Here is a 23,655-nt window from a genome sequence, read left to right as displayed (position 1 = left end):
TATTTGTCAGCTGTGCTTCAGTTAAGAACCGACCAGACACAAACACAAACACACTAAGTCAGCCTCCTGGTTAGCACGGACCCCCAGGCTCAGACCAGGCTTCTCGCAGACGCCTAGACCGTCTTTCTGGAGCTGTGCCCGCGGAGCCGCACCATCCCAGGACCCCATGGAATGTGGTGGCACAGAGGGGCTGGGGGCACCCCCATCAGTGCTGAGCCATACAGGCTCGGATAGTGAGGGGACCCCAGCTGCAAGGCTCTGCTGGGCTGAGGATCTGGGGAGGAATTAGCCCCGAGGTGCCCGTTCACCCTCACGCTGGGCCTTAGTCTTCCCGCCCTGTCCTGTGTCTGCCTGGTCTTCTGCCTGGATCCCCCCTTTCTGTGCTCTAACTCACTCCCCACCCAGCCCCCCAGGCCCCACTCACCTGCTCTGCCCCAGGTCTCATCACTGATGTTCTGGGTGATGGGTTTGGGCCGGCTGGTGTTTTCCCACTTGTCGTCGTCCCCGAGCCCGTGGAACTGGACTTGGCAGCGAAAGTGGTTGCGAGGGTTGTGCCAGAAGGCAGAGGACACCCTCAGCCGGCTGCTCAGACAGTAGCTGGAGCCATTCTCATTGGGCCGCTCCTTGTAGGGCTGCGGGTCCGTGCTGACCCCATTCTGGACCTCCTTCCCGTTCACCCACCAGCTCAGCTCCACGTGGTCGGGGTAGAAGCCCGTGGCCAGGCACACGAGTGTGGCCTTCTGGGTGCGGGAGGTCTCTGCTTCTGATGGTTCAAACACTGTGACCGTGGGAGGTTTGACCTTTTCCAGGTTCTCTGCAAGGGAAGAGAGGTTGGGACCAGGGCTGGTCTGAGAGCTGTCTGGGTTTGGTGTGTGTGTGTGTGTGTGTGTGTGTGTGTGTGTGTGTGTGTGTGTGTGTGTGTGTGTGTGACAGAGAGAGAGACAGAGACAGAGGCAGAGGCAGAGGCAGAGGCAGATACAGAAATAAAGAAAGAGAGAGGCAGAGATAAACCTGGAAATGGAGTCCTCCTAAGCGGAATTATGTAGTAGTAGGTCCTGTGTGTTTGGGCAGCACTGTCCCCATCCCTCTGTAATTGTTCGTCTGCCCTGCCTGTCCTTTGCAGTCACCCTGTAGACATTCTGAGTAATGTCCCCTCATTGATGTTATTTGACCTCTTTTCCATCAGTAAAAGGCTTACGTGTCTACATTTCACTATATAACGTAGTAGTTATTCAAGGGCAGTGAGCGCAGGATTGGAATCAGAATAATAGGATCCAAATCTTAAAACTGACTTTGCCCACCAGTGTGCCTTTGGGACAGTGTCTTCATTTCTCTGCATCATTTTTCCTGCTTGTGAAGGGAAAATCCTGACCCTGACCTTCCGGAGTGGCCATGGAGGTTAAGTAACATGAGCATTCAGACGGCCTCTGTCCTCAGCCGGTGAATTGCTTCGAAATCGAAGAGGCTGAGGAGTGAAGGGGAATTGGGCAAAGGGGGTCATTTGAGGGCTGGGGATTCTCTTCCGATGACAATCTACAAATGGCATATTGTTGTTCACTCAGGCAAGGGTACCCTTTTGTTTTCTGGTGTGCTCATGAGAATGTGCGGTTTTCTGACTTTCTTTGTGGTTTATGAGGTCCTCCCTCGCCATTCCTCTGCTTTGAGTTACCCCCTGAGGTTCCTCAGCGCAGAGAGCAATCTCTCCTTAGATCAAATTCAGGGATTTGTCAACTTTCTTTGCGCCTTTGCTTCCAAATGTGATACTTTTTTTCTACCAGTCAGCTTCCTAAATAAGCATCTGAGATCATCAGAGCAACTTCTTGCTAGCAGCTGCTTTGATACAGTTTTTGTGCAAAGCCTCTCCTCTGCAGAGTCGGGGGTGAGGGCGCAGACCACCCTCTCTTGCTGGCTCCCTTCTTCGGAGTCTGCTGTGCATTCATTTTATCCTTCTTTGCTTTCCACGGATTTTTTTGTTGTTCATTTTTTGGCAATTCTGTTAAAATGAAAAATCTCCTTATGAGATTCTAGTTTAGAATGGAAGATGGAGAAAATGTCCTTCTGACACTTCCCATTTCTCTGGATGGGCCCTAACTTTCGGGGCCAGCTTCATAAGTGTAGGACCCGTGTACAGGACCCTGTGCTTACAAAGGCCCCACCCTTGGCTTAAGGCCCGTTGTCACCATCTTGAAATTCTAAATAATTTTTAACAAGAGACTGGCATTTTCATTTTGAGCTGGTCGGGCTTCCCATCCTGCCAGCTTCCCCTCCCTGCAACTCCTACTTGCTAACCCAGACGATGTCTCTAGGTCTTTACCAGAGGTGGTAACACCCTCACATCTGTACGGCCCAGCTCCATCAATCTCTCTGCTCAGCCTGGTGTCGTCACTCTTGTCTCAAAGACCCTGGCTCTGAAATTGGACCAGCTCTCCTGGGGCACTACTGAATGTACTCCTCTGGCCCCCACTCAGTCCTTCTTGCAAAATTAGCGATGTCCTTTGAATCATGTGTGATGCTTCCCACGATGTTTATGGACGCAACAGGCAGGACAAACAGGACGCCGTGACACTCTGAAGCCCCCGTCTACACAGCTCCGTGTGAGGGCAGGGTCAGTTTATCCTTCCATGTTTGTGAGTCCCTGTGGGGTGTGGGTGAGCTTGCCTATGTGGGTGTAAGTGTATGTACTAGTGAGCTTCTGTTTGTATATATGCTCTGTTTGTGGGTTGGATGGGCCTCAGGCAGCACTGTGAAGTTTATCTTTCCTGTTCCTGATCCACCGCTCACGCCTACCCAGCCCTCCCCTCCATGATCCACATGCCAAATCCTGTCCCTCCTCCGGCACTGGGCTCACCCTTTCCCCTCACGCCCCATTGACCACCAAGAGGAAGGGTGGAGAAGAGAAGGGCCAAATAATAACAATCCACCTTCCCTGCATACTCTACGCGTAGGTTCTCCTGTTGGTCACCCTCGCAGCAACAGTAAGTGGTAGGTATTGCTGATGACCTTGTACCACAGAGGGGACCGAACTTCACACAGATTCATTTGCCCAAGGTCATCTGATCATCAGCGAGCCAGTGACTGGGGCCCAGGTTTATCTGGCTCTAAAGTCTGGTCTTGGGCCCACCCCTGCTGATCAGAGGAATCTGGCATTTGCCCTGGACAGAGTTTAGATGAGCCCCATTGGCTCGGGCTTAATGACAGTCTAAGGACAAACGGGGCTTGTTGTTATCAAATAATCCAGGTTAATGTACCAGTATCATGAGTTTCTTCCCCTCTCTGGCCTCAACATTCTCCTCACCAGGTGATGTTTGAGGTTCCTTTCCACATCTAGGAGCTTAGGATTCTCCTGGAAACTTCCCTCACCTCACAAACGAAATATCTGCATTTTAATATACGTTTGCAACAGCTGAACCTCCTCCACCACCTGGGCTGTTGACGCCGGAATTCTTCGTGTGAGGTCCGAGATTTCAGGCTGGGGGGCAGAGGGAGACGTGGGGGGCGGGGGGCAGGGGCCAATGCATCCCAGCGGCTGAGGGTTCCAGTCCAGCTCACGGGCAGGAATGGGTGCTGTAGACACACCTCAGGGGGCTCTCTGGCTCAGGAGAGCAAGGCAGGGGTATTAAATATGATTTTAAATGCTAAACAGTAAATCAACTAACCCTGCTTGTTTTGACTCTTTTCTTCACTGACTCACGTTGATCTGGCCTCTCTATTCCTCTCCTGTTTCTCATTCCTTTTCTCCTCTGTTCAGCGGCCTGCCCTCCATCTACCTCCCCCAGGAGCCCGCCCGGCTGGGTGCCCGCCCGTCCCATGCTTGTCCTTGCTTTTGTTCCTGCCCCTCGGGCTCGGTGCCCGCTTTCTATAGCGGCCACACCCCTCCTCTCCTCCCCGCAGCCCTTCTCAGTCCTGTCCCCCAACCCAGCGGCTCTGCGTCCTCATCAGTGCTCTCGCGCCCCACTCACCCTGCCCCTAAATACCCCAGGAACAGGAAAAGAGCCCCACAGCCCCCTGGCCCTCCGCCCTCGTGCCCGGCCGGCGAGGACCCGGTCCCCGCCCCCTCGCCGGGCTGACCCCGCGGACCGACAGCCGGCCGCGCGCCCCAGCCCTGGCCCACCCGCGCCTTCTCCCGCCTCCGAGGGACTGTGGCGGGGCCGCGGCGGTAGACGCCCAAATCTCACCTATGACCGTGAGCCTGGTGCCGGCGCCGAAGTACCGCTCATAGGAGCACAGAGGCCCAGCCCCACACGCAAACCCCGCATCGCCCCAGCCGCTTCCCGCTCCCGCTCGCAGCCGGGCCCCAGCGCGGGGAGCCCACCAGGGGCCGGGCGGGGAAGAGCCCTGGGGCCGCCGCCTTCCCTCCCGACCCCGCGGCGCTCGCGGCGGGTCCCGCGGCCACTCACCCACGACGGTCAGCCGGCTGCCGGCCCCGAAGGTCAGGGCAGAGGCTGTAAAGCACGGCCCCGGGCCCCCAGCCAAGAACCCGGCCGCGCCGCGCGCCGCGCTCACCTAGCACCGACAGCCGGGTCCCCGCGCCGAAGTACTGGGTATTTTGGCTCACAGCCCCCCGGGGCAGCACAAAAACAGGCCCGCCATCCCCTGGCCCCACCGCGCTCCCCGGCGTCCCCGGGCACCCCGCGCTTACCTAGCACGGTCAGCCGGGTGCCCCTGCCGAAATACTGAGTTTCTGTACTCACAGCCCGGAGCCCCAGCGCAAAAATCCGGCGCTGCCCTCTCCTGCCAGCCCCGCTCCCTCGCGCACCCCGCACCCAGAACCGGGAGTCCCGGCCCAGGCGCCGAGCCCCGCCTCTAGCACAGCTCCAGAAGCCGGGCAGCTGCCCACCTGTCTCCACCCCACCTCGCAGAACGCTCAGCCCCCAGCTAACCTCCTTACCCAGCACCGTCAGCTTGGAACCGGCCCCAAAGTACAGCTGTCCCGTGTTTGCACAGCTCTGGGGACCCAGGCACAAACCCGCCCTCCCGATAGGGGCCCAGGGAAGGGCCAGCACCCACTCCTTGAGGGCCAAGGTCCTGGGGATGGTCCAGGCTGGGCAACCCACCCTCCTTCCCACCGGGAGCGGCTTTCTTACCTAGTACGGTGAGCCGGGTCCCTGGCCCAAAGTGCTGCTCCGCGTATTAGCACAGTGGGCAGGGGCTGCCAAGAATTTCTCCTCCTTCCTGCTTCCCTTGACACAAGCTGGGGGTGCACTCTCCTCCTTCCTGGGCTTCTCTCATCCCCCCTCCAGGGCTAGCTGGACATAGTAATGTCGATGCCACGGGAGATCATCTCCAGTTTGCGGAGGAGAATCAACCTGGCTTGGGGACAATACAGTGGAGGTGGAAAATGAACGGGGATTGGTGATGGGGGTTTGGGCTGGAGTTGGGGGTTGTTCCAGGCTAGACCCTGTCTCTTACTACTTACAGGACCTGCAACCTCTCTGGCCTTATTTCCTTCATCTGAAAAGTGGGGTGGTAGGTTTTACACAGTGTTGTTGTGAGTTCTTAATAAATAAACGCATGTGTAAGTACTTTTGTCAAGGGCAAGTTTTTATGAAAAATGCTGGATGATGATCCCCCCCCTTTTTTTTAATCACTGCAAAAATGGTCATGATGATCCCATTTTGATGCATTGGCCCTTCACGTTCCTGGAAAGCTGTCTGGGACCCAGGGACCAGCTCCAGAGACACCTCCCAGCCACTCCCCATCCAGGAGCTGTGTTTCCTGAGCTGGGTGGAGATATTTTCTGAGGCAGGGCTTTTTGTAAAAGCACCCCCTCTACCTGAATCATGGTGGCCCCCCAGCTCCCACAATGTTACAGCAGGATACAAAATGTTTCTTTCCCTCTGGTCCCCTCCCCCAGCCACTGGGCAGAGGCAGGAAGTGCAGATGACAGAGGTTTGATTGACTGGGGCTGGGAGCAAACTCAGAGTACATTTAAAGTGGGGAGGGGCTGGGGAAGGTCATGGTGCTCATGGGGTGGGGGCAGGGCAGAGGCCCCACGGCAGAACATTCTATGTCACCAGGTCTCCCCTCTGGGACTCACTGTGCCCACCTGCACAGACAGGCACTTATAGTGAGGTGGGGTGGGAGGGTTGAAGGGTGGATTCCATAGACCAGGTGATAGCAGGGGGCATGGGGACAAGCAACCTCTATAATTCCCCACTGCTCCCTGAACAGAGTCCAAGCTCCTTATCCTTCATGTATCCCTCACACTCCATGAACATCCCCTATGTGCATGAGTCCACCCTCCGAGGAGCACGCACCAGCCTGCCTAACGTCTCATCCCTCCTATCTCGGAACCTCGTCCCCAGCTAAGCACCCGCGAGTACCGGACCCCTTTGTTTCGGCTCTGGTTCATGTCTCTGACTGTCACAACCAGCGCCTCACGGGGGTAATTAGACCAGTTCTTTCTTTGAAGAGTTTGCCACCCTGATGATCTCAGTGGGAGGTTGAGTGCTAGCCCCTGACTGCATTTTAGTAGACAGCTCACATTGCTATTGGAAAGCATCACTTTGTATTTCCACTGTTTCTATTCATGAATGACCCCCTCGTGAACAGGTAGGCTTCCTGGGGACTGTGACATGGATCTCTTTATTTTCCTGAAGGTGAATAGCAGAACATTGCAATGATGTGTGCTCGATGAGTGGGTTAGTGCACGCGCGCGTGTATGTAAATATATATATATACATATACGTGTGTGTGTTGAAGTGTGCACACACATGTGAATGCCTCATGCATTGCAATGGAGAGAGAAAGTCATGTGTTACAGTCCCATGAGTGAGAGAGTAGATGGCTAGCTAGTTCAGGCAAGGAAGCGCCTGAGAAGGCTTCTTGCCGGGGAAGATGTTGGGGCTCAGTCTTCAAGAATAAGTAGAAGTTGGAGTGCTTTGTGCCTCCAGGTGATGGAGTGCAAAATAGCCTGAGAGCGGGTGGCTCCGGGATGCAGGGTGAGAGGAGCGGGGTATGCATGGAGTGAGGAAGCAGAGGACCACTGCCTAGAAGCCATCCCCAGGACTGTGCCCCGCATCACCACGGTGACAATGAGACAACTGAAATGCTCTTAGAGGATTTCTAGAAATAGCAATAGGGCTGATTCTTGGTTTTGGCGACCTTTATTTTCTATCCTTCCAGGAGTGATCATTTTCACACCCATGTAATTCACGAGAGAGAAACTTATAAACAGATCTGTGACTTAAACTGGAAGACACATGTGCTACTTGAGAATCCATCTCCAAGTCAGCGCCTTCTCTTCTCGGCCGCCAAGACTGCTTGGTGACAAATGAAAACAGTGGTGTACTCAGGGAGACAGCTGAAATGAATGGGGTGATAGGTATGAAAGCAAGCTTCTTTTTTTTTTTTAAGATTTTATTTATTACAGAGAGAGGGAGAGCATGAGAGGGGGGAGGGTCAGAGGGAGAAGTAGACTCCCCACTGAGCAGGGAGCCCGATGTGGGGCTCGATCCCAGGCCCCGGGGATCATGACCTGAGCTGAAGGCAGACGCTTAACCGACTGAGCCACCCAGCCATGGGTACATGACCAGTTGGCGGGAGACACACCTGTGTAGGTGGACTCTTCCTCAGAGCACCTTCGTCCAGGTAGGACAGAAAGTTCTTATAGGAAACGTCACCAGTTTTTCTGGGCTATTCCTGAGTAAGCCTCTTCAATCCCAGCGCCCCTGTTCACATCTACTCAAGTTACCCTGACAGAGAGGAGCGGGGTCGCCCCAGGCTGGGTCCCTCAGCCCTGGTACCGGAGGGACCTGCTCTTTCCTTGAAAACCTCTTGTTTCTAGCCTGACTGGAGTCACATGGGAGGTCAGCCATGGGCAGAAGAGATATCCAGACATCACAAGGCAGAGTCAAGCCAGAACAGGCCATTTTTATTGATTCAGTCAATTTGGTCAGGCTAGGGTCCCCTCTGCATTAGGGAGATTTGGGTCATGAGCGTCCAGGTGTGCATGAACATAGGGGGTAGCTATTGGGGTGAACAGAGAGATGAAAACAGCTCTTGAGAAGCACCGGCTTGATGCTTGAAGTGGAGAAAGGAGAATCCATACTGGGGCAATAGAAGCTGGAAGGTCCTAGCTCTGCCTCTGAGCTAGTTTCAGGAACCCTTTCTCTTGACCTGAAGAAGAGAAGGTTCCAGGGGTTAGCTGGACTCAGGAGTGATGGGGATGGAGAGGAAGTAAGATGGTCCACTGACAAGATGAATGGTAGTTCTCTTTACCATGTCCATTAGGTTTTCGTGTGACCCCAGCTTCTCCTTCTCTGCCTGGCTCTCCCACTGTGATCCCAGAGGTACAGTGTGTCTTCTGAGGCATGTGGGTGGACCTCCGTCTTCCTCTACTGCCCACCCCTGGCCCAAGCAAGGTCTCTTGATACTCCCAGCTCTGAGTTGCTATGTTTTAAGTGTCCCCTCCAGGGCCCCACCCTGCCCACCTCCTTACCTTGGCCATCAGCACCAGGGCGCTGACCAGCACGGCATACAGGGTGGCCTTCCCCAGCAGGATCTCATAGAGGATGGTGGCAGACAGGATGCCCTGCTGATAGGACACTGTGGGCGGGAAGGGAGAGCGCACAGGGACCTGTGAGCAGGTGTCTCTGGCCTCTCCACCCCCCACCCCGGGGTCCATGGTTCTCCATGCTTGGCTTGCAGGACAAAACCATGGGAGACAGAGAACAAGCAGAGGAGAGGGTCACTTACCTGAAGTGAAGCCACAGTCTGAAAGAGAGAAGGCGGAGGGAATGGATGAGAGACCCCGTCTTCTAAAGCAGACGGAAAGCTGCCAAGTTAGGCACACATGAAGCTAAGGCAATACTATTTGTCAGCTGTGCTTCAGTTAAGAACCGACCAGACACAAACACAAACACACTAAGTCAGCCTCCTGGTTAGCACGGACCCCCAGGCTCAGACCAGGCTTCTCGTAGACGCCTAGACCGTCTTTCTGGAGCTGTGCCCGCGGAGCCGCACCATCCCAGGACCCCATGGAATGTGGTGGCACAGAGGGGCTGGGGGCACCCCGTCAGTGCTGAGCCATACAGGCTCGGACAGTGAGGGGACCCCAGCTGCAAGGCTCTGCTGGGCTGAGGATCTGGGGAGGAATTAGCCCCGAGGTGCCCGTTCACCCTCACGCTGGGCCTTAGTCTTCCTGCCCTGTCCTGTGTCTGCCTGGTCTTCTGCCTGGATCCCCCCTTTCTGTGCTCTAACTCACTCCCCACCCAGCCCCCCAGGCCCCGCTCACCTGCTCTGCCCCAGGTCTCGTCACTGATGTTCTGGGTGATGGGTTTGGGCCGGCTGGTGTTTTCCCACTTGTCGTCGTCCCCGAGCCCGTGGAACTGGACTTGGCAGCGAAAGTGGTTGCGAGGGTTGTGCCAGAAGGCAGAGGACACCCTCAGCCGGCTGCTCAGACAGTAGCTGGAGCCATTCTCGTTGGGCCGCTCCTTGTAGGGCTGCGGGTCCGTGCTGACCCCATTCTGGACCTCCTTCCCGTTCACCCACCAGCTCAGCTCCACGTGGTCGGGGTAGAAGCCCGTGGCCAGGCACACGAGTGTGGCCTTCTGGGTGCGGGAGGTCTCTGCTTCTGATGGTTCAAACACTGTGACCGTGGGAGGTTTGACCTTTTCCAGGTTCTCTGCAAGGGAAGAGAGGTTGGGACCAGGGCTGGTCTGAGAGCTGTCTGGGTTTGGGGTGTGTGTGTGTGTGTGTGTGTGTGTGTGTGTGTGTGTGTGTGTGTGTGTGTGTGTGTGTGTGACAGAGACAGAGACAGAGACAGAGGCAGAGGCAGAGGCAGATACAGAAATAAAGAAAGAGAGAGGCAGAGATAAAGCTGGAAATGGAGTCCTCCTAAAGCGGAATTATGTAGTAGTAGGTCCTGTGTGTTTGGAGGTCACTGTTCTGTTCTATTCTCCCTCAGCTTTGCCACTTCTCTCGGTTACCCCATGGATGCCTACTGCCGACTATCTCTTTCATCCCCTAAGGCAGTAGTGTGTCCTGGTTTCTTTGGCTTTCTTGGCAGAGTGTCTTTCTCAAGGCCTTGTTCCGTATTTATCAAAAGAGTCTATCTGTTTTTCTTGCTCATCCAAAACCCTCTTCGGTGAGTGACTATCTATTCTTTCAGACTTAGAAGCAGCTATGGCAGAGTCAAATGAGCCTGGTATTTGAGGCTGAGGATCCTCACCAGCAACATGATTCCAGGAACCCAATCAACTTTTCCTAATTATCAGTTTCCTTTTGTACAAAGTGTATGAGTATCTGTTTGGGTGATTGCACACGTGATAATTAGGCTTTGTTGCCCGAAGGAAACGCTGTCCCATTGCATCTGACTATACTTTTTCCTAAATGCTTTCTCCAACTCACTTTTTTCCCTTTTCTTTCGTGTGTGTGTGTGTGTGTGTGTGTGTGTGTGTGTGTAGGTGGGTGTTAAACACGTAACCTGCTTTGAGGAGCCAAGAAGCCTCTGGCTATTATGTTATCAGATATTTCACATTTATTCCATTTACACTGGGGCACACGGGTGTGTGGTAACTTGCCCAGGGTGGCTGTAATCCCATGAAAGATACTGCTCATGGGCTGAATGCTTTTTTCCTTCCAGCGCCCAGCAAGGCTCCCTGCCAACTTTGGAAATCCTAGTTCACGGCTGAACTTGCTGGGTGTGAACGAATTCCAAAGTCTAAGGACCATGTCGTCAGAGTGCTCATGTTGCAAAGTCCTAGGCCATTTTTCATGCCTGACACATAGGAGAGAATTTCTGGAGTTGTTGGAAGGCCAGGCCTCATGGGAAGACACAGGGGAATGAGAGAAAGCACATCCATCTCCCACCTTCCCATCTTTTTACCGGAATGGACTGTGCCCGCTATTTGGGTCTATACTGACCATTGGGATGGCTTTTTGGAGCAGAACTGTGGGAAACCCAGATGTCTCCACTTTATCCACATTGGGAAGTGTTTTTAATGGGAAAACTGAGAGACAGTTTGGGAAAAAGGCCAAAGTCTGGGACACAGTGACGATAAACAACAGGAACGAAAAGGATGGCCCTGATAAGCCAAGCCTTTTACAAAGATTTCCATATAAGTTAGCCCCTAACAATTTAACACCCCAAGGGGCTGGCACAATTATCCCCATTTTATACATCCCAGAGATGCTGAGATTTCCACTTTCCAATTGCTTGAGCACCCCCAGCCTTGTCCCATGAGCCCAGAGTTCTGGGCATTTCGAACCCCAGTAATTTGTACTTTCTAATTGTTATCACGCTCACTGGCATGAGCCCCCATCTGCAGGATAAAGTCTGTTCCAGCCAACCAGTCTGGTAGGACCAAGTGTCCCATTCCTCTGGCCTTGTCTCTATGCCCAGCACAGACCCATCCTTCCATGCCCGGTCCTCCGCCTGTCTGCTTCCTCCCCGAGCACGCTAACGGTGTGTTAATATTTCATGGTGGGCCCCTTACCCTACCAGCCCAGCATAGATCCTGAGGTTTGAGAAAATGGAGCCTCCTGCCTACTTTCTCTTCTTTATACCTTATCTGTTACTAAGATGGCTTAGGTTTCCAGTTGTATCTCCTCTGATCCTGCCAAGCACTGTGTCCCTCAGACACCCATTGCAGCTCTCATGATACTGTGACATGAACTTCTGCCCTCAGGGCTCAGAAACACCCCTCAAACAGCCCAGTCTCACCATTCTGTCCCCCCACTGCCTCCTGAGCCCTAGATCACTTCAGGAAGACACAGATGGATCTTTGGAGGCTAGTCGAGACAGAGAAGGAAGACGACAGAGGCAAGCACAGAGTTCTGAGCAGGTGGTAGATATTAGAAGGACTTTAACATAGAAGACAGACCAACTCACCAAAATGGAGTCAATGGTGAAGGCTTGGAGATAGAATAGGAGGGAAAATGGAGAAGATCTGAATTAAAAAAAGAAGGGGGGAAGTGAAACAACAGACTCCTAAAACAGGAGAGATGAGAGGAGTCCCAGAGAACAATGAGGAGCAGAGCAAGAACATACAAAGCCAAAGAATAAGCTGGAGCCCTACATCCGTGGGTCCTCAATCAGCACGAGAAGCTCTGGGAGGGAGGGGGCGGCTCTGAGTGCTATCCTTACACCCCTGTCCCTCCTCCTGGACTGATCGGTCATGCATAGGCACCGCCAGCCAAGAGTGCAGCCACATACCTGTCACGGTGAGCCTGGTGCCCATCCCAAAGTAGAGGGGCGAGTTATAGGAACACAGCTGCAGGCAGCCGTGGTAAAACCCACGGAGAGCTCCTGCCAGAAGGCAAGTCCTTGCTCCCAGGGACCGGGCTCTACCACCCTCTCCTCCTGGATGCATGGCTCTGGACCAGAGGGGTCCCATTAGGAGAAAGGTCCAAGCATACTATGGGGAAAGAGGAGCAGGCTTAGAAGGGGCACAGACACACACATAAGAAGGAAGGCTGAACCAAGGAAAGAGTAAGGAGGAAACATTAAGGACTGAAGACTCAGGGAGGAAAAATAGAGGGACCCACCAAGACACATCAAGAGGAATGGCAGCCACAGCTCCTTGGAAGCTCCCCAGGGCTAAGAGAGTTGACTTGACCCCCCTACCCCCGCCCCCCACCGACAACCAAGGCTGGGAGGAGAGACGGGGACCCTGTGTCCAAGAGACAATGGCCCCACACCCCAGTCCTGCTCCTTACCTAGGACAGAGAGTTGAGTGCCAACTCCAAAGTGCTGTGCCTGGTTGCTCCACAGCACAGGGAGAGAGTGACAAACCCCAGGATTGCTCTCCAGAGCCTTTGCTTCCAGAAGCCAGCTTCCATCCGAATTTCTAGGGACTCAGCACCTCCTCTGCTCACCCACACTCTCTGAGCCTTTTCCCTGCTGTGTCTCAGGAGTACTCCTGGGACTGCACTCTTCCAACACACTACCCCCAGAGCAGCCTCGTCCTTACCCAAGATAGAGAGCTTGGTTCCCCTTGCGAAATACAGTTTTTCATTGTTACACAACACTCCAGGCTGGTGGGAAAACTGCCCTTGGCTGCATCCAGGTCCTGCCTTCCCAGGTGCACCTGCCCGCTCTCCTCTCCCTTTCCTGCCTTCCCAGGTGCACCTGCCCGCTCTCCTCTCCCTTTCCTGCCTTCCCAGGTGCACCTGCCCGCTCTCCTCTCCCTTTCCTGCCTTCCCAGGTGCACCTGCCCGCTCTCCTCTCCCTTTCCTGCCTTCCCAGGTGCACCTGCCCGCTCTCCTCTCCCTTTCCTGCCTTCCCAGGTGCACCTGCCCGCTCTCCTCTCCCTTTCCTGCCTTCCCAGGTGCACCTGCCCGCTCTCCTCTCCCTTTCCTGCCATCCCAGGTGCACCTGCCCGCTCTCCTCTCCCTTTCCTGCCTTCCCAGGTGCACCTGCCCGCTCTCCTCTCCCTTTCCTGCCTTCCCAGGTGCACCTGCCCGCTCTCCTCTCCCTTTCCTGCCATCCCAGGTGCACCTGCCCGCTCTCCTCTCCCTTTCCTGCCTTCCCAGGTGCACCTGCCCGCTCTCCTCTCCCTTTCCTGCCTTCCCAGGTGCACCTGCCCGCTCTCCTCTCCCTTTCGTTAGCAGAATTTTGGCACCAGGAAGTGTGGAGGGGGGCCTAGTGTGCAGTGTGAAATGCCCTGGTCAGAGGACCGATTCAGCCGTGTGACCCCCAGCCCTTTCTCCTGTGTCCCTCTCCTTTCTGAGCCGAGGCAGAAAACATCAGGACTAAGGCAGCTCTGAGGCCAGAGGCTTCCCATCTACATGGCCATAATGAGGTGCCCTCCGGGGAGACAGGGGATGGACAAGGAGACCCCAAAGGGAGACTGCCTGCCTCCCAGTAGGGGAACACGAACTTAGCATTGCCTGTCCATGAAATTACCGGAGATGGAGGCTGTCCCCACCTGTCTGCATCAAGACAAGAATTCAGAGCTTACTGATAAAAATGTGCTTTAACCTACGCTTCCAAGATGGAGGCTCCACATGGACCCTTGCCCCTCCTTGTGGGTTCCCAGCCCTCCGCCCCGATGCACTTACCTACAACAGTGAGCCGGCTCCCCTCCCCAAAATGGAGGATGTTTCAAAAGCACAGCCTCCCAGATCCACTTCAAAACCTCCCCGTCTTCAGCTGGGATTCGGGGACAGATTGGTGCATTCGTGGAACTCTTCCCTCCCAGAGCCACCAGCCCGGCTTCATATTTTCCCCACTCCCTTCCAGAGCTTGCCCAGATCCCTGGACAGTTGGAAACAAGGAGCCACACAGTGTGGCTTCCTATATAATCCAGAGCGAGGAAAGTTAGGAAGCCCCTGCGGAGAGTCCCAGTCCACGAGGAAGACAGACCTATGTCGGCGCTCATTAATTGCCCTCTGGGCTTTCTCTAGGCTTCCCTCTGTCAGAGAACTACTCAGAGGGGCAGTACCATTTCCTTTTCCTCCTCTGCCTTAACCACTGAGGCTCAGCTCTGAGTTTACAGAGGACCCCCCTGGTGGCTGGCTAGATTTGCCCTGACCGGGACCCTCCCACGTGTTGGTTCCCAGAAGAGGAGATGACATCTCCTTAACCAGGACCCAAGACCTGGGCAATCCCTTCCCTCCCCCATCTCCCAGGATAGAATTCTCCCCATCACACCCTCCCTGGAGACCTCCCCACCTTACCAACAACTGTCAGCTTGGTCCCTGGGCCGAAGGTAAAATCATACACATCAGCACACGGCCACTCTAAGAATGGACACTTTGGACCTACTTTCACCTACAAGGGGCCTGGAAAGACCCAGCGTACGTCTTACCTATTACTGTGAGCCTGGTGCCTTCTCCAAAGAAAAGTTCAGTGTTCACACAGCGACATGGAGCAAGGAAGCAAACAAGTTTGAGGCATGGAAAGAAGAGGTGGCCCTGGTTGGTCTCTGGAGGACTCTGGTATAAGAAATCCCCTCCTGTGCTTTATAGATATTGCACAGAAGAGTATTTCCAACTTTGATTCTTGGGGCCACAGAGCATGGCCAGCATCTATCCAGTGGGCCCCACACTACTTTCTCAATTCTTTCTGAGGGTCCATCAAAAGGACGTGGGTCAAGAGAGAAGAGGGCAGGGTCCTGGAGACAGTGACCAGGTCCATGGATGGCCGGGATATTTTTGGCTTCTTCTTCTATGGGATGGGGTCACCTTCCATGCACCTTCCCACTGGCCTTGCCCTGAGTGCTGTGGGGCTTAGGATGAAGGAGTTTCCCGGAGTCCTTCACCCGAGGGGTCACTGAGGCCTTCTGCTTACACCTGGGCTCTCTGTCTGCAAGCTTCAGTCCTGATCTAAGCCTGTCCTTATCCATGGTCTTGGCTTGACAGGTGAATAGGGGTGGGATGGAGGCATTCTGACTTGCACCACCCTCGGGCCCGTGACTCAGAAGAGTGGAGAAACTGGGGTTGGGGACAGGCAGAAAGGTTTTTGTAAAGCTTTCTCATAGAGTTGAATCACCGTGGCCGCCTGTCCCCACAATGTTACAGCTTCATACAAAAAACAGCCCCTCCCATGGTTCTGCCCATCAGAGTCTGGAAGAAACGAGCCGAGCAGCTGCTCCTTCCAAGGCATTGGAGGGCAGGTCGGTGACATCACTCCCCATGTTGTGAGGTGGTGGCAGGGTACAGATGAGGCCAGGAGCGGGGGAGCCCTCCTCACCCCCATGCCCTTTCTTCAGGACACTCTTGGCTCCCCAGAGCTGTGTGTCTTTGTGAGGCCAGTTGGCACAAGGGCTAGTTTTCCCTGGTATCCGCCCCTCTGTAAACTCATCACTCATTGTGGGGAGACACCCTCCCAAGAAGAAGCAGCCTCCTTTCTACCCAGGGCCTGCCCCTGAGACTGTGTCACTCAGAGGCCACACCTTTCATCTGGGAACGGGATCCTTCAACACTCAGACCATCCCTTTGGCCAACTCTGGACCTCTCTAGGGTGGTCTGGAGGGGAACTGACATGAGCTACTCAGGGGTAGGGCTCCCTAGATAGAGACAAAACGACAGCTGAGAGCTCAGAGTATTTCCAAGGGGGTGCTGTGTGGGGGGACTGGTGTGTTGTCAGCCTGCCTCTCTGCCCGTGGACTTCAGACATCAGGGTTAGGAAAAGGGAGCCGGGGAAGTGGATGTGGAGAGAGCTGCACACATAAAGTCACAGGAACACTCAAATGTAATCACGGTCACTGCCTTCCCCTCTTTTCCCTGAGGGGCAGACACATTTAAGTTGCTGTCGATGTTTTATTTTCCTGCACAAGATGACCTTGAAATGTAACCTCCGGTTGAGTGGCCTAAATCTCATTTCACTCGATGGTGCTTCCTTTTATTGCCTTTCAAACTCTAACTTAAAATCTAGAAGGAAAAAAAAAAGGACAGACTTCATTACATAATGATGACACACTTTCACGGAAAAATATACACAGAATCAAAAAAGAAATGACAATATGGAAAGAACATCTGCAATCCTCATCCTAAGAGCTGATCTCCCCAGTAGATGATGAACTCCTAGAAATCAGTAAGAAAATAATGCAGCAGCACAACGAAAGTGGCAAAGAACAGATGGTTGAGAGAAAAAGAAATGCAAAGGCTGCTTCACCATAGGGAAAAAATCTTGCAGACAAAAACTGCATCAAAATATCTGTTCACCGTTATTGACAACATTGAATTAGGGAAGACCATTAGCTAGTGTGTGGTGGAATATACACTTCACAAAAAATGATACAACCTAAGTGGGGACCAATTTGTAAATATCTATGAAAATTACAAATGCATTTACCTTTTCACCTGGAAATCTCTCATCTGGGTGTTTATCCTATAATTATTCTTGCATACAAGTAAAAAAAAAATGTAAAATATTTGCATTATCTGGGGTAGCAAAAAGATCAGGAAAACTCAAGTACCCAATCAGGAAGGGACTGGATAAATCACCTGGGATACATCCACAAAATGGAATATTAGGCAATGTTAAAAAAGAACACAAATGTTTCCCTGCTGTGGGAAGGTAAGATATGCTGTTAACTGTAAGAAAAGCTAGCTGCGGATTCGCATTTCTGTGCACCACCTTTTGTCCCGCAAAGGGGGAGCATAAGAATTATACATTTGTTTGCTTGGTTCTGCACAAAGACACACTAGAAGGATACAAAAGAACTTGATCAAGGTGATTGCTTACTAAGACTGAGTGGAGGAGACAGAAACAAGATAGAAGTAAAAATAACATTTTTAGTTTCAACTTTATTGTTTCCATTTTTGAGCCATGTAGCCTATCCTGACTATTTAAAATAAAACTTAATAAAAATTTTCAAGAAAATACCAACAAAGTTGTATGGTGATTGACATAACAATAAAAAATTTAAAAAAAAGAAAATACCAACAAAGTATTGCTTTAAGTAATATTTTGAAATGGTCTACTTAAAAAAACCTTCTTGTTTCATTTACAAAGTCATTATTTTTCCAAAGAAGATCAGCTTATGTAAGAAGATGTGTTATGGTCCTGACTTTCCTTATCGGGGTCTCCAATCACTCAAGAAGCTTGTGAAAAGTGCATATTTCTGAGTAGTCCTCAGGATCTTTTGTGTTACAAATCTCTAGTAGTGGGTTTATTGATATGCATTTAAATAAACAATCAAGCACAAAATTACCCTGGGTATTTCCATTTTGGCATGGGGCTTGGGACCCATTGCTTGCCCCTCCGGCAGGTGTCAGCCCTGGAGAATGTCAGAACGCTATCTGGTGGTGCCACGGGCTGGGTGCAACAACGTGGCTCCTAGAATTTAGGGAAAAAAGAAAAAGATAGTCTGTGCATTTTACTCAGGAATAGTGACGGATCTCACAACACTCTGCCATTGCCTGGATAAAGGGTCATTGATTGCTTTCAACAAGTGGAAAGTGGCAAGCTTCTTCTTTAGTCCTTTCCCACCTTGAGGAACACTTTCATCAATGTAATGATTTATTTTGATCTATTTCCACATATTCTCCTGTCCCGTTTACCCCTTTGTTTATCAGCAATTTACTCTCTAAGTAAGTTTCCTTTTGACCACCCCTCAGCCCAGCTGGCCTTACAAAGTAAATACCACTCTGTCTTGGTGTCACAGCTACGTTCAATCCTGATGGAGTTTGTCTCATCTTCGCTACTCAGTCACACTGTCGATGTGCCCAGGAGCACGCGCAGCCTTTCTCTTTTTCCCTTGTAGGAGGAGTCAGTCAGGTGTCCGGTGGGATCATTCATCATCTTCATTCAGCATCTTGGGCAGCAGGGGGCAGCTTTTCCTTATTTATTTTAGACCGAAATCGTTGCCATCTCGGGGTGGCCACTTGAGGGCGTGAGAAGAATGTGGTTGGTGCTGGATGGGGGGATCCCCCGCCCCCAATTCCGCTGGGGGAACTGTGTTACCTTCATGCCTTTCTCGAGGCTAAGCCCTGGGAAGGAGATACACAAATTGCATCTCACGTGTGTAATTCTTGCATCTATTTTTTAAAAAGATTTTAAAATTTATTTTAGAGAGAGAGAGAGAGAGAGAATGTGCATGAGGGGGAGGGGCAGAGGGGAAGCCGACTCTCCGCTGAGCCTGGAACCCCGCCCAGGGCTCCATCTCCGGACCCTGAGATCATGACCTGAGCCGAAACCACCAGTCAGAGGCTTAACCGCCTGAGACACCCAGGTGCCCCTTGTTGAAACTTTTGGACCGCATTCCTAGATTCATTTAAAAGCCAAATTTGTCTTCTAATTTCCTCAGATGAAACTGCAACCTGGAGAGGCTAAGTGAGTTGTTCCTGTCATGGGACATGATTGACATGGCAGAGCTGGAACCAGCACCCGGGCCTCCGTGTTTAACTTCCGGGGCTTTGGTGGGGCCACTGAGGCTCTGCCCCTCAGGGAAGCCCACCTCCCAGGGCCAGAGTCCCCGGGTCTCCAGTCCTGTCGGTGAGGCCCAGGGCGAGCTGCTAAGCCTACCTTAGGGAGTTATGGAGAGATCTAAATCAGATAATACACATGAAGCTTCTTTCTGGTCCCTGAAAATAGTGAAAATGTGAGTGGCTGCTGCTTCCACAGAGACCACTGGTCGAAGGATACCCCCACTGCAATGGCTCTCAGGCTTCTGTGTGCATCAGAACGATGTGGAATTCTTGGAAAATGCAAGTGGCCGGGCTCCATCTCAGAATTTCTGACTCAGTAGGTCTGGGTCAGAATTGGCACTGTGGAAGGTCTGAAGGAATTTCACAGCTCCTAAATTCCCAGATGATTCTGGTGCCCCCGGGGCCAGGGGCCACACTTGGAGAACCCAGTGTTCTGGAAGGTGCTTTCTTTCTTCCATACATTCTCCTCCAATCCTAGCTCATACTTTAATCATTCAAGCATTCCACCACTGCCTAGTATATTGTAGGCATTGTTTAATCACTAGATATGCCAGGATGAGCAAGACAAGATTTCTTGCCTAAGGAGCTCACCGTTGGAGGCCAGGTAGATGCATCCACAGTTACTGGGCAGCAGGCGCAGGACTGTGGCCGCGGTAAGCATCCTCAGGAGGAGGACTCCTCGCTCGGACCACAGGACCAACAGGGCCAGCACAGGAGTGGGGCAGGAGGATCCCAGGGCAGAAGGCATCAGAAATGACTTTTCTGAAGAGGGTGAAGGGGCAGGTGGGAAGGGCGTCAAGCCAGATGGACCAGTAACGCCCAGGGCTAAAGATGCGAGGTCCATGGCTTGTTGAAGGAGCCCCTGGGATTTCTGAGCACTGGAGCAGAGATAGAGGGGAGGCCTGGAGAGACGGAGGGGCAGAGAAGGAAGAGCCTTACATCTGCAGGATAAGGAGCTCTGGTTCTATTTTGGGAGTTGTGGGAGGTCAGGCAACGTATTAATCAGGAATTGATGTAACGTGCAGCATCTCTCTGAGCACAGGACTGGAAGATTGGCAGGGACCAGAACCCTCATGAAGCGTAAGGAGGCAGAGAATGAATGGCCTGGAGAGCCATAGAGGAGCGGGGCTGAAGGCGAGGCAGCATCTCAGACCACCACTGCAGCAGGAGGGATGGTGAGGGGGCAGGGAGGACACGGGCTTTGGGGCCAGCTAACGAGGAGCCAGACCTCAGGTTTGCTGTCTGCTGGATGAGGGATCTGGTAAGCTAGCCACTTTCTTTGAGCCTCTGCTTTCTTGCCTGTACCGCTGGGATAGTAACCGCTTCAGAGGGGAGAAGGAACTGGAGTGAAAATGTCTGGAAAGTGCCCAGCGTGGTAGACACACGTGGGTATCATTCTATGGGATGAATAAGAGGCAGATTTTGAAGGAGTGTGACGGATGGAGACCCAGGGAGCTGGGTTGTCTCCCTCAGACACATGAGCAGGTTGTGGGAAGGAGGGCCCGGGGCGGCCTTTTGCTGCCGGGAGGCAGTACATGCTGGGCTAGAAAGAGCATGTGTATCAGGGGCTCAGCAGAGGCCACGGTGATCGGCACGAGAGTCTCCGAGATGATTTAGCTCTGGGTGCCAGTGGCAGGAGGTGGTGGGGCCGCACAAGCCATGCCCTGGGTGGGCGCACGTGAGCACTGCACTCCAGACCCCGGGGAAGTTCCAAGGTCAGTGAACTTCTTTAATGCAGCCTTCTGAAATGTATTTTTCTCTAGAAAATAGTCCCCGTGAGCCCCTGCTTATTATTTTTTTGGATTCCGTCTCTTCACACACTGCTAATCTAGTATTCCATGGAACACATTTTGGGAAATGGGGCACTCTGTTCATCTTTAAGAGGTAGAGCCCAGCCTGACCTCAGCTGGGAGGATGTTCCCAGGGGGCGGTGGCCAGAGGGAGCAGGCAGGGACACAGACAGTTGTAACAGGTGCACTTTATTAGCATAGTGACGGCAGAAGGACTGGGGGGCTTTAGCTATTGTCAGCTATGGTCTTCTTAATCCAGTCTACATAGTTGTACACCCTGGTGTAGACTCCAGGCTTGTTCTTCTGGGCACAGCCATAGCCCCAGGACACAATTCCCTGGAGCTCTCCTTTGCAGACCACAGGGCCACCAGAGTCACCCTGGGGAGGAAGAAGTTGGGACAAGTTTTATAAAGAAGGCGAAAAGGGCCAACAGAGCCCTATATCATCTGAACCTTTTAAGATTGCATTCCGGTCAGCTCTGTGGCTCTGCATGTCTCCCATGGTGGCCCGTTCTCCGTTCTGACGAAGGGGGTGACAGCCATGCAGTCTAGCCTTCCTCGCTTCTATATAAGTCCACTGCCTGGAGCCCTCCTGCACCAGCCCCACAGCCCTGGGTGTTCAAATCCTGCTCCGCAGGAGGCCATGTGTACCAGGGGTCTCAGCATGGGAAGGGTCAAGTCACCTGGCAGGAGTCCTTGCCTCCTTCAAGGAAGCCGGCGCAAAGCATGTTCTTTGTGATCTTGCCAGGGTAGGAGGTTTCGCACTGGGTCTGACTCAGCAGTGGGGCATCCAGGCACTGCAGCAGCTCAGGGTGGTTGGCTTTGAGGAGCAGGGAGAGATCAAGGAAAGGAGGAATGTGAGTCAGGCCAGGATGGGGGACAGCAATCCAGTGCTGAACACTGACGGCAGCCAGGAGAGGACACAAAGAACGTAAGCTCCGACAAGGAACAATGGGTTTTAGTTTCCAGCTGATCCCGGCTGAACCCCTCCCTAGATGGGACAATAGCAAGTGCTACTATATTTGTCCTATATTTTGATTGTAGGGGGTCAACTCCTTAAAGCTTCGCCTCTTTTGAGGACCCAGCACAGAGTCCTGCGTGTAGTGGGGTTCAAGCTCAGGGGCAGGCCTGGTTCTGGGAAATGTGGGGAAGTTGGAGGATGAAATAGGGAGGGTCCTACTCACTGCCAGAGCTCAGGGTGTTGCCCCAGCCGGAGATGAGGCAGTAGGTGCCAGCAGATGCACGGGCAGAGGGCAGAGATATGGTGGACACCTGTGTATTGAGGACGGCCGGCGAGGAGAGCTTGATGAGCATGATGTCATTGTCCAGGGTCCAGCTGTTATAGCTGGGGTGGCGGATGACCTTGGATGAGTCGATGAACTGCTCATCCCCCTCTTGGACATCAATGTTGTACTCCCCGAGCCTCACTTGGATGCGGCTATTGGGAAGATAAGCATGGGGAGACCCTTTTCTCCATATGCTTGCTTTCCTCCAGGGTTCTCAAGCTCCCTACGCATGCGTGGGAGTGTGGCAAAATTCCCTGCAGGAGAGAGGTGGTGGGTCCGTGCAGGGGTGAGACCAAGAGCTTTCTCCTTCAGAGGTAGGTGGTCATGGAGCAGGGATGACATGGGGGCTGCTCCTCAGCCTGCTTTTCCAGCTGCCTTCCCCACAACCCTCCCCCGCACCTGGTGCCACAGGCACAAATGACCGACCTGAAGTTCCGCAATAGTACCTCCCTTCTGGGAGTTCCTCCCTCCCTTCTGGGTCTGGTGAGCGCCATCATCCCGTATGACCCACTCCAGTGGTTCTAAGTGCTGCCCTGGGACCTGCAGCCTCAGCATCTCCCACGAACTTGTTAGAAGTACAAAGTCTTGGTTCCTACCCCAGACCTGCTGAATCAGAAGCTCTGGGGTGGGACCCAGTGGTCTGTGTTTTAGCAAGCCTTGCAGGTGATTCCGATGCTCACTCAGGTTTGAGAATCTTTGGTCTAGGCAGTGATTCTCAGCTCTGCTCCAGAGTCAAGTCACCAGAGGTGGAAAGCATTAACAACTCACGAAAATTCTGAGGTAAGTGCCCTGGGATCGGACCCAGGCATCAGTATTTTTTGAACATATCCTAGGTGGTTTTAGTGTGTAGCCAACTGGCAAAGGTTACTCTTGCAAGGTCCTTGGGCTGCTTTCCCACTGGACCTCACCACCCCAAAAGAGTCCCTCCCTGCTGTTCTGATCCATAGCCTTTGCTCGTTCATCTATTGGTTTTGGATGTGCGAGGCTTTCTGTTGAATGCCCCTCTTCGCCCCCTCATTCCTGTGAGCGGGGGTGGCCGGTGACAACTTCTTGTCCCCACCCACCCATTTTCCCCAACCTCCACACTCCCGGGCTGACCCCAGCTCTCAGAGAGCGTTCTGGGAGACACAGCACTTACGACTTGTAGCAGTGAGCTGCGGACACCACCCACTGGTCACTGATGAGGGAGCCGCCACAGAAGTGGTAGCCCGAGTTCAAGGACACCTGGTAGGGGACGGATTTCTCCATGCAGGTGTAGCCACCGACGATCTTGTCATCGTCGTCAGTGGGGAAAGCAACTTGAAAGGAGACATGAAGGGAGAAGCCAATTCAGCAGATGTGGGCAGGTGGAGCCCAGAGCCCTGTGGCTGGATCATGCAGATTAGAAGTCCTTAATAAGCACAGAGATGGTAGATCGGCAGGCGGAGAGCATTACATCTCTGGTAGGTGTCATAGCACAGAGCTCTCCAGAGTTGCTTGGTGTGTCTGCAGGGCGTATGGCCAGGTGCCCACTGGGGCTTGGGCACGGACCTCTACTGGGACTCCGGAGCAAGGACACAGATAACGCCCTCACAGTGCACTCAATGCGACACAGGTCTGAATGCGGTATCTTATCCACTCAATGCTTCTCTTTCTAATCACTGGTCTACTCCTCATGGCTATTTGAGCCCCAGATTGTCAGGATGGGTTGGCCCAGCTGGGAAAATCTGGCTAAGTAGTCCTGGCTATACCCAGCTTTTCCCATCGCTAAAAATCTGCATG

General features: G+C 53.1%; 1 protein-coding gene and 2 gene segments (V, D, J or C); all 3 read right to left on the bottom strand.

The window, feature by feature from the left end:
• LOC113911840 overlaps positions 1–23,655 on the bottom strand; it is a 150,958-nt gene that overhangs the window by 898 nt on the left and 126,405 nt on the right. The window contains 2 exon segments of the C gene segment in view: positions 425–814; positions 4,504–4,545. Coding sequence covers positions 425–814; positions 4,504–4,545 — 432 coding nt within the window.
• Positions 7,847–12,461, bottom strand: LOC113910955. The segment is given in 5 exon segments: positions 7,847–8,118; positions 8,441–8,547; positions 8,698–8,715; positions 9,236–9,625; positions 12,158–12,461. Coding segments are annotated over 5 exon segments (717 nt in total).
• LOC113910956 (anionic trypsin) lies at positions 20,782–23,351 on the bottom strand. The gene is made up of 4 exons (XM_027573040.1): positions 23,033–23,351; positions 21,793–22,046; positions 21,292–21,428; positions 20,782–20,987 (listed from the first exon to the last, which is right to left on the bottom strand). Exons 1-4 carry the CDS (start codon positions 23,140–23,142, stop codon positions 20,835–20,837), a joined length of 654 nt encoding a protein of 217 aa, XP_027428841.1. The 5' UTR covers positions 23,143–23,351; the 3' UTR covers positions 20,782–20,834.

Source organism: Zalophus californianus, chromosome 12 (assembly GCF_009762305.2).
Source record: "Zalophus californianus isolate mZalCal1 chromosome 12, mZalCal1.pri.v2, whole genome shotgun sequence".
NCBI lineage: Eukaryota > Metazoa > Chordata > Mammalia > Carnivora > Otariidae > Zalophus > Zalophus californianus.
The sequence above is the reverse complement of the archived record's forward strand: the minus strand, read 5'-3'. Positions and strand labels throughout refer to the sequence as shown.